General features: G+C 36.9%; 1 protein-coding gene across 2 annotated transcripts; it reads right to left on the bottom strand.

Annotated features, from left to right (window-relative positions):
• Nucleotides 1-3377: 3377 nt before the first annotated feature.
• On the bottom strand, nucleotides 3378-18442 carry CNOT7 (CCR4-NOT transcription complex subunit 7). Of its 2 annotated transcripts, none has more exons than XM_061404324.1 (7): nucleotides 18235-18442; nucleotides 16545-16754; nucleotides 14524-14717; nucleotides 10808-10969; nucleotides 9152-9296; nucleotides 6730-6840; nucleotides 3378-4994 (listed from the first exon to the last, which is right to left on the bottom strand). In XM_061404324.1, the coding sequence occupies exons 2-7, from the start codon at nucleotides 16659-16661 to the stop codon at nucleotides 4866-4868; spliced, it is 858 nt and encodes a 285-aa protein (XP_061260308.1). In that variant the 5' UTR covers nucleotides 16662-16754; nucleotides 18235-18442; the 3' UTR covers nucleotides 3378-4865. The 2 variants fall into 2 exon arrangements, with proteins under 2 accessions (XP_061260308.1, XP_061260309.1); XM_061404325.1 differs by lacking the exon at nucleotides 18235-18442 and adding an exon at nucleotides 18075-18151.
• Between the last annotated feature and the right edge of the window lie 17 nt (nucleotides 18443-18459).

The raw sequence follows: 18459 nt of genomic DNA, 5'->3' as shown, positions 1-18459 counted from the left end.
GCCTGTTGGGCTGCCCCCCTGGTGGGGTTGCAGAGTCAGACACAACTGAAGCGACTGAGCATAGCATGGCCGGTTTAGAAGCACTTTCTCTTACTTGTGGAAGCGGATTGTGTTACATACCTTAAGTGTTCCTCTTTTACAGAGATACCACTGGAATTTTTTTACTTTGTCTTGGTAACAATTAACAGATTCTAATTTTTATTAAAACTTTAGCAATTTGATCATGTCACTTATTAAAAGCATTATGTTCTAACATTAGCGAAAATCTTGATCTTAAAATCCAACAGTCTTTTCCTTTATTAGATTTAGAACTTACTACCAAAAAATCTTTGCTACAGAACACAGGCAACTGTTACACTTTGTTAATGGTCCAAACCCTGCACTTTGCTCTTGTCTTTGCCAGAATGGATGTTATTCTTTTACAGTAGTGTCCTGATTTGTATCAAGTGGACAGCACTGAAGGGATGAGTTGGAGTAGTTTGAACTCAAGTTTGAAAGGAACTCCTGTGGATGATACACAGCTATCTCCCTGTGTATCTACCCTGATCTTCAGTGTAGCAGGAGGCTCTGAAATAGGATCTTCCAAAAAAAAAAAAAAAAAGGGGGATGTAAGTAAAGAGGATTCTTGTCCATAAGGGATGTAAGTAAAGAGGATTCTTGTCCATAATGCAGTCTAGGTTACTAAGAGCTCATTCTGTGACACCCTTTAATTGTTCTTTACCAACAAAAAGTTCAAATCAAAGTCTGGCCAATGCCAATAAAAACAATTTAAATCACTTGCAACCCTCTCACCACAGGAGAGTTGACAGCAAAAACAAAACCGGTGACAATGCCAAAACAGAGACCTTTGATATTCTTGTCATAGCCAATACTCAGTATTTCTGTAGTTTACATTTGGGGGAGAAGAGCAATGTGCTATATAATTTTTTTTTCTTATTTCTAAGTACCAGTTAAACCAAAAGGGGCCTTTGGTAAGTGACTTTAGACTCTCTTTTATGCTAAAACAGCTCCTCATTGCTCACAAAGGACAGTATTATTTTATGGTTCATGAAAACTGATTTGTGTTGCATCTTCCAGGGAAGGTTTAACAATGTAAGGAGTTCAAGCCTGACCTGAACTTAATAGTTATTGTTTGGCAGGCAAAGCTGCTTAATCAGTTTAAGAAAAAAGAAAACGTGCCATAGAGTTCTGCTGATGTTGAATTAAAAGAACTGATACCACAGAAAGCTTCAGCTTATTCAGCTGAAACTAAGATTATTTTCAGAATTTAGATTTCATGTCTTTTTCTGTATGTATAGCCCCTGAAGCCTCGTATCAAAAGTATCTTAAATGACCTAACCAAACATTGTGTGACAGCTGAATATTTTTAAAATGCAAACGTTTTAAAATCATTTTAAAATTGATTACACACTAATCTTAGTGTAACATGCAAACATGTTTTAAAGTTCTTTAAAAAATATTACTTAGGCAAGAAGGAGAGGATATGAGCGAGCCCTGGAACAGCTAGAATCAAAAGGACAGTCTGTATACATATGTACATTTCAGGTATGGTCTTTTGGTTTGTTTATGCCTTTGCTACATGGTCTTTGCAGGGGTTTAAGACACCAGCTATTAATAAATACTGTTCTTGTTAGAAGAAAAAAGAGGTGTATGACATAAGTGAAACGGGTCCCCACCAAACACCTTACATTGTCACAAGTGTTTAGATTTGATCAACTAAACTTTTTCTTGCTCCATGCTTCTTTTACCACCATCAGTTATACCATTCCACTTCAGTTTGTACCGACTTAGTGATCTACTTGTGTGAAATATTACCTGTAGTTATTCCAGACTCTTAATAGAATTAAAACGAATTCTTTGGTTACTTGAAACTTAGCACAGATTTCTCAAAAGTGAAGAACAGCTGGGCAGTACTGATAACATCTGACTCATTATGAAAAACACTCAACATCATGTCTTGTTTGCCATAGATAACTGCTGACAGCGTGTCCCACTCTTCAAGGAACTGTTCTCATCAGAAAGCTGTCGGTCTTTTCTCTGGATGTATTTCTTTGGGCTACCGCATTCAGACATGATATATAACTCACCATCAGTAAACGGCTTTGCTTAGCAAACAAGTGGGTCACTTGTAAACATACTTTGGTTGCAGCTTTATTTTTGTGAAGAAAATTCTGCTGTTATAAGATACGCCATTTTAAAAGTTTTAATTCTAATTCTCCTGTTTCTCTCCCATGAGTTGGGAATATTGTGATGAATGTTTAGTCTGGTTATGTCAACATATGTTGTACTTTTTTTTTTTAAGGCAGTTACAGTGTCACAGGTGACTGTAATCTGATAATATAATCCACACTCCAATGTGCCTTAAAAGCACACCATTCAAAGTGCACTTTTCTTGTTTTGACACAGTGGGTATAAATTGGTAACCTAAAAAAATAATAAAATGTGTGGTACGGAGATTCACATGGCATAACAATTGCTGTCGGGTCATCATCTCTGTCACTGACTTGTAGCTCACCAGGCGAAAATGTGAAATGTTAAGAATGCCCTCGGCAGTTTCTATAACAGCCACTCAACTTTCCCTCTTAAGTGGAAAGATGGCCACAGACAGCACATAAATGATGAATGTGGATACAATCCAATAACCTTTATTTATGGACGCTAAACTTTGAATTTCATATAATTTTCACACATCAAGAAATATTCTTTTTTTCCCCAACCGTTAAAAACTATAAAATCCATTCTCATGTCACTGGCCAGACAAAAACAGGCAGCAGGCTGGTTTTGGTTGATGGGCCGTAATTTGCTGACTCTTGCTCTAGTAGATTTAACAGAATATGGTGAGTCCAGAATTAATGCCTTAGGAACACTAAAAAATGATCAAGCAAATATCTTTGATCCAAAAGCTATATTTAGTGAGGATTATATAGCTCTTCTTTTAGAAGTTATAAAATATATTAATTCTTGAAACCAAAATGGATACAAACTACATGGCTATTCAAAAGGCAATCTTTGTAATTATTTTTTTTAAGGAAGTGAAGATCAAAAGAAAAAGAAACCAATTAGATACCTGCTGTATTGACTTTAAAAGGAAGCCACAGTAAGTTAGATCAAATGCATTTACTTTTGTCTTTCAGAATAAATGCATCCCTGCAAAAGGGAGTCGGAAGTCAAGTCTTAACATTTGGTAGAGGTATGCATAAAAAAAACAAGTGAACACTGTTGTCGTGAAGAAGGCTCAGGTTGATTTTTTTCAATTAAGACATTAAAAATCATGTAGTAAATGAAATTACTGAGTTCTGTTCAGTTGCCGATATTTAAAAACAAAAACCCACAATATCCCAAATATTTCTAAAACAAAATTACCAGTCACCAACATATATAAGAAAACATTTCTGAAGCCTTTATTTACAAAAGCTTTAAAAACAAATAATCCCTCTGTTTCGCAAATGTTTAAAAAGGACCACCCAGTTACAGCATTGAAGTATCATGAATAAACAACATACAAGGGAAACAAACGAATGTGGCTAACATTTGGAGATTTGCTAATATTACCGAGTGAAGTGCAGATGACACACATCATAACTTGTAGTCCGTCATTTCAGGGCAGTTAATTATTACCAAAATGCCTTCCTACGCATGCTCTGGTCTGGTCACATATTCCACATGGCTAAATATTTCACAGTCTCTTTTGTCAATATATATAAAATAGATTGCAAAGATATACACAAAAAAATAAACAAGCATTACACTCCTCAGGTAGTTTTATTAGCTATACTGTATATAGCTAATAAATATATAATTTTATATTATGTTGTTTTGCACCAAATTTCTCCATTATTTATCTTTGTAGCAACTATGAAAGCTCAAATTTTTTGTAATTTAATTTGGTACAAAATATACCTAAAGACTTGGCAATCTTTGGATTTGAATGAAACTGATTTGTGGAATCAACAAATCAAGAGCATTGTAAATATGGCTCTAAAATTTTTTAAAATAAGGGTAAACAGAGATGGAATAAAAAGAAGCAGATAAGGGAAGTGTGCTATCATAAAATAACTGCAGCTTCAACATCTTGGGTACCAGTTTCCCGGCAGACATTAAATGTCCAATCACAAAGGATTTTTCCTGAAGGGTGTAAAGCTGGTTTGAAAAACACTTCAGTCACAGAGCAGCCTACACACATGCCAATTAGAAACGGACAGACACTAGATGTGCTTGGAAGATTAACTACTATGCACAGAAACAGCAGTTACTAAGCTCCTCAGTAGTTTTTTTTCTTTTCTTTTTTGTAGTCCTGCTGATTCAACCATTTGCACAGTGCATGTGCTATATTCCATGGGTCAAAAACAAGTAAATATGGTAAAAGTTGGCAGATGGTCATTTTTCCAGCACAGAGCAAGGAAAACCAAAACTGCTGATAAAACAGAGGATTTGAGACAGAATCACTCTCTAAAGTGCAAAATTGATGGTCCACAATCTCAAATAGCTAAAACTCCTGCAGAATGGAAGGGAGACATGAAACAGGGAAATAAATTACAGTCAGTGCTAGTTAATTTAGGAACGGGAAAAAACAAACCAAGCTCAAGTAGCTGAAGTTTATCAAAGTATTCAATACCATGTAGCTTTCCCCACTCACACACGCCTACTAACAAGTGTATTTAAGGCCGGATTGAACCTGAATACTTTTCTATTTATTAAGATCTGAGATAGGAATGGTAGATACTTAGTGCTGAAAGGCAGAAAAATAAGCTATGAAGAAAAAAAAAAAGTAATGTCTACTGTTCAAGGGATTCAACCAGAGATAAAACCTATATACAAGCATGTGTGTATCTCAAATAAAATAAAAATAAGAGAACTATTTCATGTCATGACTGCTTGCTGGCTTCCTCTTCATATGCATTCCCTGTGCCATTCTGTACATAGGATGAACCAGAACCAAGGCCATACAAATGACCACAATATTTGGCATCATCAATATGATCTTCAAAGAACATCTAAAAAGGAATTTTGGAAGGAAAAAAAAAAAAAGATAATTTTAACCAAAAGGTATGACTGGTAATTTATTATTTCATCAATGTAAGTACTGACTATTCCTTAACTATGACAGCTCTTATCTATGGTGCTCCTCTGAAGCCACACATTTAAATTAAACATATAAGACTGATGTTCTTAAGAAGTACAGAGTTCAAAAGAAATCAAAGAAAAAGACTACCAAAAACTATATAAACACAATGCCTTTCCTATTAACACTCAGACCATTTTATGAGAATTTGTAAAATGGAAAAATGGCAGGCATTTTTAGTCCATTAATTTAATAATACTTAATCATGAGAACGAATAAAAATAGCCAATAATGGGTTGGGGAAGGGGCTAAGGTTTATAAGTAGCCTTAAGTCTATGTGAAAGGCCAAGACTTTTGGCTAAAAACAAACCCCAAACATGTCTGGACAGCAAAATCTGAACATTCACATTAGGTTATTATCCTTAATATTAAGCCAAGAAAAATAAAGATAACAAATTAATAGCAGAGAATCCACTGTTAACCAAACCATCAAGGCGTATTTTTAAACGCAAAGCTGAGAACGCAAAAGGTTGTCTTGTAATTCTCTAATGGAGCACTATGAAGACGTACAAAATATTTACTCGTCAGGAACACAGTCCAAATCACTTCTGAATCAATACCACTTGGCAAAATAGCTATATGCTTCCTATTACACGTATTATTAATATATTTCTACTAAAAGTTCTAAATTCCCAGAATTATCCTCAGTCATTTCTTTAATGTCTAAGAGGATATCCTCTAATGAATTCTACAGTATTTTGCAAAAAGGAAAACGTTTTTGTAAGCAAAAATGTCCACTGTTTTCTTTGCACATAACTGGCTTTCTTTTCTTTCCATTTATCTATTAAGTACACCTATGCCCATCACTTAACCTAAGAGTAGACTTGGATTCATTAAATTTCACTTTTCTCTAACTGACTTCTTTATACTTGAAGAACTTCTCTCTGCCTTTTGCCTCTTAAGGAATGTCTGCCCAACATGATTTTTGACTTACCTACTATTTCAGATTTATTTAACCTCTTTAGAATTCAAAACCTTTTTGTAAGAATCTACTAAACAGCCTGAGTCCTACTCTGTAAATCCTCAAAGTACTGAAGTACGGCAACAGTTTAATACCTAAGAAAAGACAGTGCCAGGGAAAACTTAATTATATGGACTCCTTGAGAAGGAAATGGCAACCCACTCCAGTATTCTTGCCTGGAGAATCCCATGGGTGGAGGAGCCTGGTGGGCTACAGTCCATGGGGTCGCAAAGAGTCGGACACGACTGAGCGACTTCCCTTGACTTGACAGAAGCAACGCTAATGTGATTAACAGGAAGTACTCTGGAGTTCCCCTATTAATGTATATAACCTTGGATAAACGCTACTGGCCTCTAGCCTCGGCTTCCTCATCTAAGAAATAACATGGTTGGACCTACATAATTTCTAAGGTAGTTTAAGTTTCGTATTCTACTAAGAACTTATTTTCTTCTTTTCCTTCTGAACTGCATTTCAAGATGACTCATTTTTGATTACTTTCATTCAAGTGTGGTGGATATGACTTATATGGCAACTGTAATTATATCTTCACTTAGTATGTACTTATTGCCCCTGAAACTTTTGCCATTATATTTTAATGTTCTCAACCTAACAACCAACTGAGAAAAAGGCACTGATGTCTTCATACTTCTCTCATTTTGAAAAAGGCCATTCCTGTGAGCAGTGAGTCAGATCCTGCCTGATGCTGCGGTCCTATCCGTTCCAGCTCTAACTGTTCAGCAACTTCCTGTAAACCACCCTACAAGAAAGAAAAATTGCTTGTCAAAAGAAAAACATTGCAACATCTGGATTCAAAAATTACATAACATAGACAATGATCAAAACAGCAATGAGTTTCAATAAAGATGGACCTTATGAAGATCAGCAGAAAATAAGAGAATGTGAATCACTGATGCATTTGTTGAATGTGGGAGATGTTTATAATTCAATAGAAAATGAGATCTTAATTGGGGAAATTTATCTTCATCATACCCTTTAAGGGATGTGATGGCAAGTAATTTCCCTCAAGATATGGGGGCACCAGATCATATACAAGGTAACACAGGCTAATGTTTACTGAGTACACTCACAGGCCATCTCTCCATCCATCAATTCTTATAAAATGGACTGTAGGCAGGTACTTTATAAATTTTCTTAAGCTTCATATAAAAAGTTTCATCTAAATATCTCTAAACAGCTCATTTAAATAATGTGCACAAAACAAAGCTGTTATGACTAATCAATCTTTGACTACAGTTTTTGTTAGATAAAAAGAAAAAGAGTATGTTGTTATAAGAATATAACCCTTTAGAAGGGTCTGCTAAACACCCACCTGTGTAAATACTGCTAGGATTAGAAAGGAAAGATAATGAGATTGAAAGAAAGGAAGGGAAAGAATAGAGAAGGAAAGAGGGAAGGAGAATAAAGAGGGGAAAATGGGAGAAGAGAAAGCAAAGAAACAAACATCAGGACCAACGACAAAACTCACACAAAGAAATTTCTCTCTAAACTGCTAAGGCCTCTACCAGCAAACTAGTCCTTTTCTACATCACAGCTTGAAACAGTGCTTTGCACAGCAGTTGCTTCAGGGCTAAAAACAGCACAAGGATTAGGTATCATTAGCAGCTGCTCAGGAGAGCAACAGAGTAGTCATTCAGTATGGTTGACTATACGTCAGAAAGTACCTTTGTCATCAACCTAAATTTTAACACTTCCAGTTACTCAGGGCATATTCAGAATGTCTAATATGCTCAGAAAATTTTCAACAGCATACACATAATGAATAATAATTTGGTGCTCTGTTCGCTGAAACTGTCACTATTCAGACATGTCAAATTTAAAAAGAATATTTCCACAGCCAGATAAAAATATTTAGGCCTTGATTCTCAGCATGCAATACTTTCAGGGGATATCCTGTCTAGAGACATGAGGACAGCCTACTGTAAGTTCACCTGAGTCACAGTAGAAGTCTATTCAAATTGCACAGAACTCTGCTTTTCTTTGGTGCTACAAACATGAAGTAGTATTTCTTAAAAACTTCCCAGATTGTATGCTATATCCTGTAATGAGGTAAGGGAACTTCAGCCCAAAGACTGCTTCTCAGGATTTTCAGTTCATCTGTCAAAAGCAAAGCTTCCTTAAGTCAATTCCTAAATTATTTCTTCCTACATAAAACTCTTTAAGGTTTCACCATCTCCTAAAAGTATGACTCCTTGCACTTCTAAAAAGCCAAGGAGGAGAAAACTTGATCAGCCTTGATGTAGGTTCTATGAAGCAACAACTTTATGTAAATGTTTTTCTTGAGTTACAGCTTAAGCACTAACACATTGTAAAAACAAAAACCACTATGTTCTTTAGGAGTCTGTACCCCTAGCAGTGAATTCACTCTAAAATTAAGAGCACTTTTCCTGATAAAGACACTTTCTTTTTGAAAGAATTAATGCTTAGAAGTAACAAATCATTACACACATGGTAATAAGCATCAGAATGTAAGCTGCTGTTTAGATAGGATCTACCCAATTACCAGCACTTACTACTAACAAGATGATGTCCATGGGTTGGTAGTGAGGAGGGAAAAAAAAAGAAAAAAAATCCCTTTATAGGAACATGACCCTATGACTAGACCTGAGAATATAACCTCCAAGATAAGCTGAAGGGGAAACTCTTTTTGCTACATGACTGACTCTAGCTGTACACTGATGGTCCCAAGACTTCCTCCTACATGTGTTGATTATGTGTTGGGAGACAGGGAGAACTTGCATTTCTGTGTCAGACTCAGATTCTGTGCTAGTTCATATTCAATGTGGCAAAAGAATGATAAGAATATGATCTTTGGTTTGAATCTTGCTAAAGCTTATTCTGCAAATATATAATGAAGCTTTGAATAAGGATTTCTTATAAACTATTTTTATGCAAAAAAGGAATCAGATGACAATGTATAATCAGATAATGTGCATTTAATATAAAACTTAAAAATAAGGTTTAAATCAACATCTAACCTAGCATCTTTTAAGTCAGTTACCCACTCTGAATAGCGTGTTGATTACAAATAAAACCATTTAAAGACTTACTTTGAGATTTTTGCAGCTCTTCATGAGGTACTTCACATCATAAATGACAGGAAAAAACAATCGAAGGATCTCAAAGAAGTCAAGTTCTTCTTCAGGCAAGTTAGAGTTGGTCAGGATTTTGATTAAGTAGCCAAAGTCATAACCACTATGAAAGGGTTAAAGAATACAGAAGAGGGACCATAAAAACCACTGTGAAAAAAACATTTTTTTTCAATACAACTTTTAAGTGAGTCACACCGTAAACGGGAGAGGAAAAAAGAAATGAACCAGAAAAAAATGCACAAAAGAAGAGAGAAAATAAATACATTTACAGTTATAATGAGGAAATGCCATCATTCACAGACAGTGATAAGTATCATCAATCAGGAATATTAATATACAAATCTCTACAACTATCCTAGGGCTGTAGTCACTGAACTACTATTTAGCAGATCCTTCAATAGAGAACTCTCTAAAATCAAACTGTCCACAGCAGATGTCTCAAAAAATAAAGATGAAAGGAGACTTGGCAAAAATGTCAAAGATAGCAAAAAACTGGCAATCAGAAGACAAAAATAATGCCTATCTTCCCATCATTTATATAATACAATCATACATTTCAAAAACCCAAACAGTAAATTCCCTACCAAAGTATTTTCACTTAAGTAATTTTATAAAGAAATACTCTCTTCCCTCAAAATTTTGTTCCTGTCTCAATCCCTCAGAGATACTAGTGGGAATGTTGTACATGAGAGAAGTGAAGCTAGTGAAGCTGAGAACTACTATCTAGAGAACAAACAGCCAGTTCCCACATTCTCAAATCAAGATCCTGTCCCTACTGTCTGGCTTTTTCACAGCTTTATCCCTCCCTGCACTCCATCCCACAGTCACACCCCTTCTCTTCCCTATCAATCTTTCCTTAAGACCTCGCACATGATGCCTTCCCCCAAGAGCCCCGCTCCCACAGATTTCACAGACAAGTTGTTTTCTGCACCACCATTTAAAGCACATGCACTGTTTTCTCCACTTCTTTAAAGGGCAGGTGTCACATCTTGAATTTTTTTTTCCCTTATGACACATAGTTGGGACTTAAATATTTGATGAGAAAGGCTATTTAACATACCTTTTAAAGTGAGAGTACATATAAAATTTCTATTCAGTGTTTAGAGTTTTACTTCTTACTTTAAAAAGAGGGTAAAAAAAGCTTTAACATTGGAAACCGTAAGGAATATCAAGATATAAACAATAAAATCAGAGATTGTAGCCTATTTTGTAACTTAATTCCTAGAATCTTATCAAACTGCTTGACATACGGTAGATAATAACTTTTTTTGATGAATAAATTTTTCATTCTAAGGCTTAGCAATGTTAACTCTATTTATTAAATAAATAAACCTATGTAATAACACAGATGCCAAATGGCACTGCTGGACTTAAACCAAGGTCTGTTTTTTCAGCCTACACTCTTTCCACTATGCAGTGCTATCTCCCTTAGACTGAAATGGACCCCACATCATTAAATGAACCTTTAAGGAGACCAACATTAGCCTGCTGAGCTATATGGCAGCCAATTCTCTGCTGAACTAAGCCCGAAATGCTGACACCATGACCCAAGTCAAGTGTGATGCAGCTAGAAAATGGTGTAACACAAATACCATTTGCAATGTAATCTTTTACCTATGAAATGATAACCATTTGACCCCTTCACAGAGGACTACTCCTGATGTCATAAGAAGTTCTGCAAAGTACTGGGTCTCAATTCCTTCCTCCTCATGTTTTTTAAACTGGATACCAGATGTTGTGAGCAGCTCTATAGAGTCTTGGGCATACATGTCCTCCCTGGCAGGAGAAAAAGAAAGACAACATTCAAAAGTGCCGTATTTCAAACTGTTTCTCCCACTGACATCTACAACTACAGTGCCAGAAATATCAAGAGAGAATGGGCCTGAGTCCATTTGTTCCAACATTTCATATATATGGAAGGTAAATGTGACTGAAATACAAAGGTCAACCTAATTTTAGAAGAATGTTCATACAGCAAATTATCATGTGAAACAGTCCAATGGTGAGACTTTAATCTTTACTATCCATCTCATTAGCCTTTCACAAATTAAGTAAATTTAACTGGGTTCAAAACAAAAAACACAGGGTCCTCTACTCACCGTAGCTACCACCACAGAGTAACAGACATGTTCTTATCCAGACTTTCAGTCTCAGCAGCCATTTTAATGCTGCCAAACAGAGCCGCAGCCACAGGGGTGAAGCCTGTGTCTGTCTCCCAGGCTCTCAGCAGAGAGAAGGGAAAGAGACTGAAGGGAAAACTCCTGCTGTGCCTGCGTTAAACCACACTCTCTTAAAAAAGGAGGAGTTGCTTCCTCTCACTACCGATGAGCCTCTCAAACAGTTCCAATCAGCAGGAAGCTGTTTAAAATGAAAGACTCTGCTGGAGCAGCATTACTTTCTCCTTCTAACAGCTTTACTCCTAGAAGATTACTTTTCAAAATCAAGACAGGAAATCTAAACATAAGCCAATCTTTCAAGATTTTACTTAAGCCAAAAAGAAAACCATCTTTAATATCTATAAGCACAAGCACGCAGGTATCCAAAATACTATATTAAATCAAAAGTGATCAAAATGAAGGTATGTTTCCAAGAATGGAAAGTATTTCATGCAGTGCCCCTGGATGTTTCTATTTACTTTGAAAATTGTGAGAATACTGATTTCTACCACTTAGCAAAAGAAAGTTCTATAAAAGTTTTAATAAAACTAAGGCAAAAGGAATATTGCCTTTGAAAAGTAATAAAACTAGCAAATGAAGTATTTAAAAATAGGAATTGCAACAATTAATCTTAAGTCAAAATTCCCTGGAAAATTATGCCAAAAAACTCTTTCGAAAGGATATCTGAATAAACCCAATTCAAGTTTTTTCAATTACACAACAGATATTACTGTCCTTGTTATACAGAAACATGTACTTTAAACAAGTAGAATCTCACTCATCATGCCCAGATGCTCACTAAGAGACATTCTCTAGCAACTATAACCAACCAAAGGCATAAGAGACTCCTTCTCCAGGCTCACATTTTCTGGGCCATATGCTCACTTTACTTTTATGATCTCTCTCTTAATCATAATTTAAGCTTGAAGAGGGCAATGATTTTTGTCTGTTTTGTTCAATGGTATATTACCAGGGAGTACTGCACTATTTAAATCAGTATTTCCCAAACGCCCAATGATAATAATCACTCACATTAACTTGTCAACAATATGGATTCACAAGTGCCACACCTGGACATACTGGATCACCATCTCCAGGAGAGAGACCTGGATGAGTACTCTGGTGTTTTATGATCAAATATCATATTCTACTTTAATTTTCATGTATGTATCAAGTCTAAATTCACTTTAGAGCAAATTCCCAAACACTGATCAGTACCTAACAGTTCTAATTCTTGGATTTCAGCAATAGAAAGCAGGCAGAAGAGTTATAATGACCATGACCAACTTTCCTCAACATTATGTCCCTGGGACCTAGCACCACTGCTGACACATTCATTCTAGGAACTCAATAAAAGTCAATTTTCATCTTTCTTCAAAATATCCAAGATTCATGGTGTTCTTTCTTCACATTAGGTAGAACTGGTTTTACAACTGACCCTTTCTATTTAAATAATATTTTTCACTACATCCTTAAAGGTCTCTCAAGATATTAACATTAGGATGAATGGCAGCAATCAACTACAGCATGAGTTTTTCTGTATGAGAAAAAATGTATGAGAAGAAAAATGTCTTTCAAAAAACGCAGTAACAAAGCAGTTGTTATAAGAACAAAGATGTTTCTAGAAAGGAAAAATGTCTATTTTACCAAAACTGAGACCCTGATAGGTCACCTCCTACTCACATACTGAGATCATAGCACTACCTTAGTACAGAACAATGTTCTGATGATCAGCTTGGGAAAAAAGTAACACAGAGCAAATGAAATGGTAGAGAACCGATTTTAAAAAGGGTTACCTTTCGGGAATAAGATAAAGGGAATTTTCAGAATTAAAGGACTTATACAAGGTTATTATCAGTTTAAATAGAGATAAGTACCTTTCACCCTTGACAAAGTTGTGGAGAGTATATTATTAAATCCAAAAGAGTGAAAACAGAGTCAGGCTAAACATAATGCAATTAGAAGCCATACTATTACACCATTGACAACACTATCCTCTAAGCTCACCAGCCCTGCTTGTCTTTAGATCTTATATATGCTAAGGATCACACTACAGAGAACAGAGGTCCTTAAACGGCACTACCATCAACTGGGGCTTCTCTAGTGGCTCAGATGATAAAGAATTCACTTGAAATGTAGGAAACCTGGGTTTGATCCCTGGATCAGGAAGACACCCCTGGAGAAGCAAATGGCTACCCACTCCAGTATTCTTGCCTAGAGACTCTCACAGATAGAGGAGCCTGGTGGGCTACAGTCCGTGGGGTCACAATGAGTTGAACAAGACTGAAGGGACTGACCACCACCACCACTACCACCATTAATTGTCCTACAGCTTCATTTACTATTTTGCAAATTGGATGTAAGATCATATGAAACAAGCAGAGACTGTCAAACAGAAGGATACTGCAGTATAGTAACATACTCAAAATGTATTCAGCATTTCCCCATCTTACAGTTTGTAAACAATCTGTCCTCACCCCAAAACACTGGAAACTTCCCTAAGCTATCAAGACTACTCTTACCAATTATACAGAAGTACTGTAAGTAAAGAAACTGGGTTGTGACCCAGGACTTGAGTTAGAATTCAGATTCCAAATTGTTTCCTAAAAGAAACACCAGGCTCAAGGATACTAATACTTCTCCCATATGTAACCTGTAAGTGGTTCTGTGGGCTGGGCTGACCCAATAACTGATTTGAAAGGAAAATGCACCCAAGTTTCTAGGAATGATCTTATTATCACCTCTGATGAGCCTTCTATTCACACAATGGACTATGACCATAATAAGAATCTCTTCATGAGAAGGATAACTTTTACAACAAAGACATATATTTCAAATTGCACACAAAGTTTGAAAGCAAAATTAATGTTGTAAAGTTATCTTTTTTCTATCAAAAAATATTTTCAAAACCCAGTTTTCCAAATTTCAAAATAGTGGCAGTTATGCTTTTAAAATAACAGCTCTAAAACTCAAAGTATCTGAATTTAAGTCTTCTTTATCCTGATTTTTTTTTTGTCCCATAATAAAAAGAAGAAACATAAAGTTTTGAAATTTTAGGTTTTAAATATTTCCAGGGTAGCAATACCAAATTTCATTTGTTGTACCTGATGGAAATCAATGTCTAAAATTAAACTAAAAAAAAACAAGTTTGGGTTAAATTTATTTCCTACTTACGTCAAATTAAATTTAAAGTTAAACTGCCAAGTTGAAGTTCCTGGTGGGTATTCTCCTTGCTCATTCATAAATGTCAGTCCTAGCTGAATTATCTTCAACAAGTCTACATTACACCGCAACAGTTGGTACTGATAGTCAGCATTGCTCCTGAATTCTCCAATGGGTCTTGCAACCACGCCTGGAAACTCGGTGTCCTGTAAAATAGTTTTAAGGGTCATTACTTACTAAACGGTCGAAACCACAATCCAAAAATTCCTAGAATAATTAATTTTGAGTACACATTGTTGGGGTGATATTCTACACAATTCATGTTCAATTACAACGTACCTTTTAACTAGAAGAGTATTACTTTTTAAAACGATAAAACCACAAACTTAATGACTTCATCTTACTTTAAATACCATATCAGTAAAAATTACCATGTATAATGTACACATAATAAATGCAACTAAGTACTCTATTCCCGAGGAAGGAAGAAGAAAATTACAAATTCAAGTTTTTCAACAAGTATGTGAAACTATGCTAGCAGTACTGTAATATTAAAACCAATGAAGACGGTTAAAAAGACTAGAAAATGTACCATACTTTTTTTTTTTTTTTTTTGTACCATACTTTTTAATTGCTTTTCTGAAGTAAGCATTTAGATAAATACCAAAACCCTCCTACTTTCTTGGCCTAAAACAATACTCTCTACACTCCAGAGAAAGCACACGCTTAAAGACTGCATGCCACCTCTCATTCCTGTAGAATGCTATCACATGTCTAAAGTCGTCACTGCTTTCATTTGAGAAATAAATGATCACTATGAATTTCTACTGGAAAAAATAACTTCATTCTAATTATGGATAAGAAAATACATCTATTAAATAGGACATTATCTGTGTACATTCAAATATTCATATTTTAACCAACCAACCTGCCCCTCCCAAAAGAAGCATATTTATTTATTTGTATTAAATGTGCTAAGAAAATAAACATGTCATTTTAGTAGTAAAATTCAAATTAAGAAACTAAGAACAAAACCTAAATTTCAATTCTTATGAAGGAGAGAAAGGGAAACTTTTCTAAATTCAGTCAAACTCAACAACCACTTTATTGGATGCTACGTATCATGCTAAGTGTTGGGGGGAGAAAGGATGATTAAGATACTAAGCTCTTTCTTCTCGAAGCTAATATCTAGAATACAGTAGAGAAGTCAAAACAGACAGTGCCCAAGAACCAAAAAAACTAGTTAATTGAATAGACAGGCTAGGCAGAGTGAACAGTATATGCAAAACTAGAAATGATTAACAACAACACAGTGTGTTCACGGAACTCCACTGGTAATTAAAAAACAAACAAAAAACTACAGATCAACAATGCTTCATTGGGAGATCTGAATTTTTTTGTTTGAGAAAGACATCTAGGAGCTCCATCTGGTATTAGTATCAGGCCTTAGTGTTGCTAGGAGCAGACCTGGCATTCACAGCTAGGTCCCAATGGGTCTTCTGCTGAATATAAACAATTAAACACCGTAATATCAGACAAGGCCAGTCTGTAATCATAACTGAACATATGCAAAAACACACACACTGTCCAAACCATAAACATGATCAAACCTCCTTCTATCTTAAATAATGAGTGACTGTTGCTTCTTTACAGCTTTAGCCTCACTCTAGTCTTCTCTCATTCTAGTTGAGACTCATTAAGATATCCTATCGTGGAATTACCCCAGCTTGAGCCCCACTTCTTCACTCCCTAAAACCACTGCCACACACCCCAATTCCTAGAAGGTCTTTCCAACACTAGCTTATGCAAATAACCCCATGGTACTAAGAATGCATTTTCCCTCAATGCAATGAGTAAGAAACCCAACTTGTCACATTACTGGTGTGTTCTTGGTGGTCTTCAGTTGGGAGGTCATTGACAAAATTATTTTCATTAAATACCTAGAAAAAAAATCAACCAGAAGGGTTGAATTCAAGATGTTTTAAAATCCTCTTTCATAAAAGGCATTTTAAAGATTTTGCTCATAGGCATACCATAGCAACGTAATTATATTTTCGGATAACTTGACGAATTTTCTTCATCTCTTCATCCAGGTTGCAAGCCCAAACTTCACAAATTCTTTGGCTATGATCTACAGTTGCTGCTGGCATAGTGAGGGCACAAGGAGTTTAGCTGCCAAGCATCAAAATGTTATACTTGATTGAAGATTTGTTCTGTAAATACTTTATCCTTTATTTATGTACCTGCAAAATAAGAATCAGTTATACCAGGAATCTGAATCACAGAATGAGGTGATAGAAACCTAAGAGATATTTATTTGATGTCTTTGATTTATGAGAAAATCAAAGTTTAGGACGTGACTTGTCTAAAATCACACCGCTAATCAGTAGGAGGAAAAGGACAACACAGGTTTCCTGGTTCTAATGTTAGGTAAAAACTGTTTTCTGCATACACACTAATCATTTTTAAAAACTTTCCATTAATTAAAAATTTCTCTGAATTCAACTCACTCTCTGAATAAAACTTTTATAAAGACATCCCTTTTCAGGTAAACATGAAAAGTCACATACTGATACACGTGACAAGATCAGATGTTACTAGGGCAAAGGTAGTATTAGTACTTGCTTTTATTCCTAACTGAACATTCAAAGTCTGATTTAACTACAAAATTTACCAGAATTTATTTAGGTCAGATGAGAGGGGCCAAAAGTAAATAATTTTTTTCTTTTAAAAAGTTCTTTCTGAGCAATAAATAGCCACAGAAACTGTTTCAATGTCTGTAACTGCTGATGGGAAAAAGAAGGGAAGCGACAGTCTCTGCATTTCAAACTCTTTCTAATTTCCTAAAAATCCGAGCATTTTCCCTGGTTACCAAACACACATGTCACGTTTCTGGTTCTTACAAACACAGGTTTCATGGTAACAGTACAGACCAACATTTTGGTTCTGAAGCGGGGAAATTCCAGATCCTCTTTCGCTTTTCACACAAGTTTGAAAAAACCACAACAGACAAGTGTAAAAGGGAGCTGTGACCTCTTCTTATAACTCTATAGTCACAAATGTAACCTCGAGTGCTCTAAGAACAGAAACCAAAGATCGAAGGGCTACTCCCTTTATAACCCACTTCACTCGGTTACACACACACAGACACACACACACACACAAAATCTGGAAAGGCCCTGTCGTTGAACATTGCTTTCCTCCACCTCGCTCTCTACTACACTTCCAGAAGACCTGAAGAGGCACCAGAGGCCTTCTCGTTACTGGAGGTAGCCAACTCCGAACAGCGGGTTCCCAACGAAACGCGAGGACAGTACAGACAGATTCAAGTCACAGATAACTCTCTTCCCTGGCAAAGAGCCAGCGCGAAGGCTGCTGATAACCACTGACTGGAACCCGATTGAATCCCAAGCCCCGCCGCGAGAAGAACTGCGAGGAGCTGACGGTCTAGGCCACCGCCCTCCACTCCCAATTTCCGTCCCGCACCACTGAAGCCCCAGGTACAAAGCCTTCGCGTCATCACCCCGCGCCACCCCCTCGACAGACCCCCCAGCCCCAAGTACCTTCCCCCCCGCCACTCGCCGCCCGGCCCGTCCCTGCGCCCGCCGCGCTCCAGCTGGCGCCATCGCGCGCCCTCTCAGGTTCGTCGTTCCCGCCCCCTTCCTACTTCCCCAACCCGCCCCTCCCCCCCCCCCCCAAGTCTGAGGTAGACGCGAGATCTACTTGTGTCGCTGAGCTCGCGCTCCTCCTCTTCCTCCTCGCCATAGAGACAGCACCCAGCGGCGGCAGCGGCGGTGGCGGTAGCGGCGGGGGCAGCGGCGGGTGCCCCATAGACACCGCTCGCCCGGCAAGGGGGAAAGGGGAGCCGAAGCTTCGCCGCACCGCGCTGCGCTGTCGCTTCTCGCGCGTCCGGGCGGGGGCGCCGGATGATGACGCCATCCGCAGAGG

Source organism: Bos javanicus, chromosome 27 (assembly GCF_032452875.1).
Source record: "Bos javanicus breed banteng chromosome 27, ARS-OSU_banteng_1.0, whole genome shotgun sequence".
NCBI classification, from domain to species: Eukaryota; Metazoa; Chordata; class Mammalia; order Artiodactyla; family Bovidae; genus Bos; species Bos javanicus.
The sequence above is the reverse complement of the archived record's forward strand: the minus strand, read 5'-3'. Positions and strand labels throughout refer to the sequence as shown.

What these genes read in the sequence shown, in the direction of transcription:
- CNOT7 (XM_061404324.1), bottom strand. Translation starts at nt 16,661, where the DNA reads ATGCCAGCAGCAACTGTAGATCATAGCCAAAGAATTTGTGAAGTTTGG. An exon ending in AATATAATTACGTTGCTATG is followed by an intron (nt 14,718 to 16,544) that starts GTATGCCTATGA and finishes ACTATTTTACAG; the next exon opens with GACACCGAGTTTCCAGGCGT. An exon ending in AGAGCTGCAAAAATCTCAAA is followed by an intron (nt 6,841 to 9,151) that starts GTAAGTCTTTAA and finishes TCTTTCTTGTAG; the next exon opens with GGTGGTTTACAGGAAGTTGC.